This window comes from Atta colombica, unplaced genomic scaffold, assembly GCF_001594045.1.
Source record: "Atta colombica isolate Treedump-2 unplaced genomic scaffold, Acol1.0 scaffold82, whole genome shotgun sequence".
In the NCBI taxonomy this organism is placed as follows: domain Eukaryota; kingdom Metazoa; phylum Arthropoda; class Insecta; order Hymenoptera; family Formicidae; genus Atta; species Atta colombica.
In genome coordinates, this window is record NW_017259575.1 from 391,747 (window position 1) to 398,644 (window position 6,898).

At 39.5% G+C, this 6,898-nt stretch overlaps 2 protein-coding genes across 11 annotated transcripts in view; one reads left to right on the plus strand and one right to left on the minus strand.

The window, feature by feature from the left end:
- Nucleotides 1-1,052: 1,052 nt before the first annotated feature.
- Nucleotides 1,053-4,690, minus strand: LOC108692790 (protein ariadne-2). Of its 6 annotated transcripts, XM_018201242.1 has the most exons (8): nucleotides 4,288-4,500; nucleotides 3,105-3,618; nucleotides 2,782-3,013; nucleotides 2,575-2,692; nucleotides 2,270-2,494; nucleotides 1,967-2,179; nucleotides 1,716-1,865; nucleotides 1,053-1,402 (listed from the first exon to the last, which is right to left on the minus strand). In XM_018201242.1, the coding sequence occupies exons 2-8, from the start codon at nucleotides 3,616-3,618 to the stop codon at nucleotides 1,400-1,402; spliced, it is 1,455 nt and encodes a 484-aa protein (XP_018056731.1). In that variant the 5' UTR covers nucleotides 4,288-4,500; the 3' UTR covers nucleotides 1,053-1,399. The 6 variants fall into 6 exon arrangements, with proteins under 6 accessions (XP_018056731.1, XP_018056728.1, XP_018056726.1 ...); XM_018201239.1 differs by lacking the exons at nucleotides 1,053-1,402; nucleotides 4,288-4,500 and adding an exon at nucleotides 4,667-4,690 and having other exon boundaries at nucleotides 1,710-1,865; XM_018201237.1 differs by lacking the exon at nucleotides 1,053-1,402 and having other exon boundaries at nucleotides 1,710-1,865.
- A 1,083-nt stretch (nucleotides 4,691-5,773) lies between these two features.
- Nucleotides 5,774-6,898, plus strand: part of LOC108692803 (band 4.1-like protein 4) — a 14,145-nt gene continuing 13,020 nt past the window's right edge. For 4 of the 5 annotated variants that reach the window (XM_018201289.1, XM_018201286.1, XM_018201288.1 and 1 more), the window contains exon 1: nucleotides 6,143-6,386. The gene's annotated coding sequence lies outside the window, so the exon portion shown is untranslated. Of the gene's footprint in view, nucleotides 6,058-6,142; nucleotides 6,387-6,898 lie in introns of those variants that run through there. The other variant, XM_018201287.1, reaches the window with a different exon arrangement.

Consider the following 6,898-nt stretch of genomic DNA (forward strand, 5'->3'; position numbering starts at 1 on the left):
ATATTCTTATGCGGTAATGATTACTTCCCACATTGCACATTCGAGAAGTTTTACATACAAGGAGGGACAAATCAAGAGATTTCTCACTCTCGCTCGGTTCTCTCTGCTTTTCGATCTTCTGGAAACTGTCATCTTATTGTTATTTTAATTTTATGTTGAAAGATCTTATTCCTCTTATCGAGATATTAGTTATTACATCGCGTTTCGAAGAACTTTGAAATTTTTGAATACCTACGTCCCTCCTCGCGCTTGTAGGGCAAAGTAAAAATAATAGTACGGTGAATCCTTGTTTTTTTTTAAATAGCTTAGAAAATATGTAAGTTCGATTACGGCTAGGTATGTCGCGGATATCTTTGATCGTTGCATGTATTCTTTAAAATCTAGTTTAAATCAAAAGTAAAAAATCCGTCGCGTTCCCCCTTCTATTCCTCGACTTACATGTTTAATTCTGCTTAGTATATACACGGCGGGATGGTACCGTCATCTCTTGGCACCGGAGTACTTAAATTAGGCTACCGTTTTCTTTCTTTCTTTACTCGGGCGTAAAGGTATCTTAAGCGTTAACAATACTTCGAATAAGGTTCAGAGAGAGGATTGCGAACAGCAGCAAAGACGTAGCAGGCCTCTGATACTTTTCGTATCACCTCCTATGCGGTGCCTTCTATCGAACTGTGCGATTAGCGTCAGTAGAAATGTATAACTGCGTTCAGCAGACAAAGCTCAATGAGCGTTCAGAAGCTTTATTCTCGAAAAATATCGCATAAGAAAATACTAGTATATTTTCGTATGTGATATTATAATTTCAGAAAATAAGCCCAGTTTTTTTTATTTATCCAGATTCTTTTATTACGATTGGTTTTTATATTTAGATCCAATAAATAATTAAAAACATGAACCAATCATATTTAAAAAATTATTGAACGCTTACTGAATTGCTTTATTTGTTGAATTGCATCTTTTATACTTGGATGAATATAGAATCAGAAAAGGAAACGGAACGTTCCATTGTGGAGCGCTTTTGAAAAATATTCTTAGACTAGGAAAAGGATATACGCTTTCATCATCGAATTTATCATTGATAAATCAGTCGTCGATACGGTTAATACTTTCCTTATCGATTTCGTCATGATAATAATATTTTTGGAATTTAAGTAAAGTCTAGTCCTTGTCGCCGCATAAGCCAAATTACCCTAAAGATTATTTTGGTAAAACGTGAAAAAATTCGTCTTTAACTTGAAACCAATACTACTATATATATATATGATATCGTTATAATCTCTATGTCATATCAGATTCAAACAATAATTGAGGACATGGCGCTGCTAAATTATTTCCTGTACTGATAATACTCAGACAAAATCACATCCTTTTAGTCTTTACAGTCGCATCCCACATTGTCTTACTACAAAACAAAAATATTCTTTCTCAGAACTGAGCTACTTATAATTATCCTTAATTAATACCGCATAACAATTTCATAGTTACGTAACACACAGTCGTCTTTTGTACATATAAACATGTATATACGTATACATATAAATATATAAATATATACATATATGAATGTATATATGTATATACATGTATATATGAAATGCTTTGCAAATTGCTAATAGACGGTATTTGAAAAATAAAATATTACAATTATGATCCAATTTTAGATCAGATTTCATAGACTACAACTAAGAATGAAGCTAATACTCAATTAATTATACCTCGAGGAAATCCTTCAATAAAGTGACACGACGCTTTTCTGCAATGTCCATTTGATTTTCTAAATCTCCTCGATCTGTTGTTTCCGCTCGTTCAATCTTCCACGAGAGATTCTCTATTTCTGCTTCTAATTGAGCTTGTTGATATTCAAACTGTTAACAAAACAATTCAATATCCATTTATATTATCATACATATGTATATTTTGTTGAACATTATTATTAGCTTTTGTCATTACTATCGCGAGATCTTACCAGTTCTTTGCGCGGACCAGATTCCATGTAATAGGCATACGGGTACGTGTACTGTAAAGTATAACGACAACGCGCTAAAAGCGACGCCGCCTCAAATAGATGTTGCCAATCTATCCATGTACCACTAGCTTTCATCACTTTATTATTAATTCTCATTTTAATTCCTTCTAACGTTTGTTCCTCCAACTTTAATGATTTGCTATGATTCTCCCACTAAAAACAGCACAAAGTACAGCAATCATAAAAAATAAAGCGAAAATTATCCACGTTACGTGCTACGTTTTTACATCAAGTCAAACTTACTCGCTCATAATAGTGAAGGTACTTTTTAAGAGCTTCTCTCGCTTGTGCGTGAACACTCTCATGCGCGATATTTGGATTCTCCTTGTAACGCGAGCATTCGTAATATTCGCTACCATGTGCTTTCCAATCTCCAAGGCACATCCAGCAGAAATCATGCTTACAATTGTAACATTGCATATGATTGCAGCCACCGTTCTTCTCTATGCAGATATGACATTTTGGACACTGCAAAAACATTTTACGATACATTAAGCGTTTCCTTTTGTACTTTAGAAACTATTCTACAAGCAATAAGAAATAATCACATCTTTGGTATGAGCACTAATGTAATTCGCCGTCTCCGAATCATCCGCACATTTCGTTAACCATTTTTTAATTGTACTGCAATCGGTAGGTGCATGGTAATCCATACCACATCGGAAGCTGGAATTTGCAACAGTATTCTCGTTGTCAGTCTTGTAACATAAAATACTTGTCATATATAACATGCATTCATTTACCAGAATACTTACCAGAATACAGTTTTACACGATGAACATTTAACTCTCTTTGCTCGTTGTTCCTTGGAGCGCAAAACAATTTGGCAATTTGGACCAGGGCAAAATCGAAGTTGTGGATGAGACTTGACATAATCACAGAAGGCAAACTGCTGATACCTTTCTCTCATGTTAGGCTTAGTAAGTAGGGAAAGGACAAAATCCTCTGGAGCTAGAACATCGCAATCTTGTGCCATGCAGCTTATACCTAAGACAAATATCAGAGATAGATGCATTTTTAACAAAAATTAGCGAAATAAGTACAACTACTACTGTGTGGAGGAATGGAGATTACTTACCAGTGGATATACCTTGAGTTATTTGTACTTCAAAATGCATACACCAACAGTCTTTGCAAAACGAATGTCCACACGTGAGTGTAGCAAATTTGTCTGCGGGACAAACCATGACGCAAACCAAACATACGCCGCCCCGCTGACTCTTTGTTCCTGGCACTTGTTCCGGGGTAGGCTTAATCTTTGAATTTATTAATAAAGTGGAAGCATTGGTACGGTACTTGGTGGCGATATCCTGTGACGCCCAGTTGTGTGCGTGCAGCAACACTTTGGCTAGGGATGGCGTGACATGAAGGCTAGTACTTAACACCTCTACACTCTCATTCAGAAGCCGTTCCACTTGTTCGACTCGTAAACAATCGTACACCGCATACTCAGGATCTCTCCTGTTTTGCTCCGGGTCTACGTCGTTATCCACGTCACCTCCCCATGGCTGGATGTTATAATAGTCCTCATAGCCCGGATCCCCGCAGTCGGAGTCCGAGCAATCCATCTCGCTGTCATTCTCGCTCGACATCTGCATAGAAAACATTCTACACGTTAGCCGACGATCAAACGCCGTGAATGTTACACGGATATCATGACGCGGAGATGAATGTCAAATGAGAAGAGCAGAAGAGCACTTTTCGGCATAACCTTTACAACCGTGAAAGTTCAAGCGTATTCCGAGCTCCACAATTGCGAGAAACGACTTGGACGAACTTGAACGGGACACAAGAGGGAGCGAATTATCGGGCACGAGAGTCGCTTTGAAACATTTGGAAGTGGAATAGAACGGAATCTCTTGATAGTCTTTCACGCGGAATGAAAAGGATTTTTTCACGCGTTATGACGAACTCATCGAGAGCGTTTCGAGCACGCGTCGAGACGTCGAGGGGAAAGAACTTTCGCGAATTTACAATTCGCGTTCTTTTTTTTCGTAACTGTCTGTCTGGAAGTCTGCCCTCGAGCTTTCTCTCTCTCTCTCTCTCTCTCGCGTGCTCTCTCACGCGTTGCTTCGACAAACGGCAATACCGTCGCGTGGATGCGTGAGAGTGAGGGTGCGTTGCGACGGTGAGTCGTGTTTCGAATAATTGACAGGGAAGAGAGGGGAGCCGAAGGAGCAATGTTTCTTTTTTTTCTGCAGGGAAAGAGAAAGAGAGAGCGAGAGGGAGAGAGAGAGAGAGAGAGAAAGAGAGAAACCCACCTTCTCGGTCGGCTGCGCCCGCCCGGTTATCAAGAGAGATGCATTTATGCGACCGTTTTCGCGTGCGAATTGACCCGTGCGCGGCCGTCGAAAGGGGGCTTCCTGAACGAATTATTTTCAATCGGCCAAGAGAGAGTACGAACTGTCGTAAGCGAGAGGACAGCGGACGCACGAGCAGTACACGAGCACGCGACGCGAGCGAGAGCGTATCGCGTCTCCCTCTCCCTCTTCTCTCCCGACGATCACATCACCCCCTTCTTCATGCGCGCGCGTATGTGGAAATTGTGGGATTGTGTACATGCACGTAGTCCACGACACGTGTAGTTGTAACAGATGATCCTTATTTAACTGCATAGCAGATAAGAACGTTAAAAGTCACCTGACACGAAACAGCTGAGCACGATCGTACGACGGCCGAAGAATCGTTCCATCTCTCCCACTCGTTTAATTATATACGTTAAGTTACTTTTCTTTTCAGCTTAGAAACAAATATATATATAATTTGAGGAGATTGTGAATGAGAGAGAGAGAGAGAGAGAGAGAGAGAGAGAGAGAGAAAACAAATCGCTCGGGGAATGATTAATGACGTCACTGTACAGCTTTGCCTTGGGTTAATTCCTAGTATAGTAGGATTCTCAGTATCAGCTCGCTTCTTCGAAGTGCTTAGGCAAATGCGACTAATATATACTTGCGATAAGCGCGATTCAATCGTAGATACTATCTAAGGTATTATCTAAAGGTATCGAATGTTTATTATTTGTTGGTCAATTATTTCAAATTCTTCGCTAAAATCTACAATTTTTGGAACGAAACAATCCTATTAAAAGTTCTCGATTAGAAAATCATTTAATTAGATTCTCCAGTATTCTCGATTATTTTAACACATGTTGTTCTTTGCTTAAGATTCAAATAAAACAATTTTGTCGCAACAAAGGACAATTAATAATAATTGATTATAATAAATTGATTATAAAATCAATCACTGAGAAACGTGAAATTGATTAGCGTGGCGCATTGAAATCGTATGATTTTTGAATTTTTCGCAATTATCGACGATAGAGATGGATCGGATGGCGCGACCTGCATTATCGATAATTTTGTACTATACAATTGGTCTGACTTATTGTCAGACAGATGGAGGCGTCGACGAGATTCGTAAGGTTCGTTGCCTTGCTTCCCGCACCCATTCCTCTTTGTCTCCTCACCTTCCGTTCTTTAATCCTTTCTTTCCCTCTGTTTCCCTCTCCTCACTCCACATTGTGGATCGAAGCAGATCGCGAAGCGAAGGCAAACCTGGCGAACCATTGGCCGCCTCGCCCACCTCATCTCCAGCCCCTCCCAATAGTCACGACCACTCCCGACTTCCGACGACGTCTTTTCGGCTCGCATCGGCCGCGTCGCTGCGCGCCGCGCCGAACAACTTGAAAAGTCTCTCGCGTCCATCGCGCAACGCGATGCGACTTCGTAGTTGGTTGAAATACGCGGAACTATCAATCGCGACTCGCGAGTCTTCCTCCGTCGCGAACGTCACGATCGGCGCGGATCGCGTACGATTTCCCAGTTCCCGATACCGCGCCTTCAAGAGACGCGCGAGATCGATGATCGCCGATCGCCGATAAAAGTATCTACGATCATGCTCCAATCGCACACGCGCGATAGCGAATGACGACGACTTGACTCTGCTTGACTTGACTCGACGTAGTCCGTACCGAACAGTACCGAACGCTTTGTACATACTTTATATGTGCGCACATCCAGTGAAACGCAAGTGTACGTGTTTATAAAGAAAAGACGCCGCTTCTTTCCTTCTTTTTCCTCTTCCTTCCTTCCTTCCTTCCTTCCTTCCTTTCTTTCTTTCTTTCTTTCTTTCTTTCTTTCTTTCTTTCTTTCTTTCTTTCTTATGCGCATTCTCTGCATGCACATGCCGCTCGGTACGTTCCACGAGATATAAGTGTACAATAAAGAAAATTCGCGTCACGATCCCAAGGTTCTCGCTGGTACCGGAAATGCTGTGAGTGTCGAAAAGTGCCGGAAGTGCCGACCGATTCCACTAAGCCAAACATCACGACAATTCTGAACGTAAATCGCAACGTACGGAGGTGCGTACTTTGCAATTCTTGGATACCTAATATTTTTTTTATTTATCTTCCTTCTTTTGTGACATTTTAATCGCATCTTTATTTTTACACGAGACGTTTCATAGCAATGTGTATGAATGAAGAGAAGTGGAAGTACTTTTGCCTAAACGAAAACATTTTTTAATTCCGATGTATTAATACAGTTTTCAATAAAACCGAAAGATTTTTAATTTTATAAATGATTTTTATAAAATTTTATAAATTGCGAAATTAAATAATATAACGTTTTATTTATAGGAAACGTGATTTGTTAAATTCGAATTTTATAAAGAGAATACTTATTTATCTGTTGCTTACATTAATCAAGTTTTAATGGAAACAATATCGAGGAATGTCGAATAACAAGAAAAACGGAATAGAAATGCAATTGAATGAGAATTGTAATTATTTTGTCATCTTCTTCATGTTATCCTTACAGTTACCCAACTAAAAAACAAATTTTATATATAAGTAATAATTTATTATTATTATTA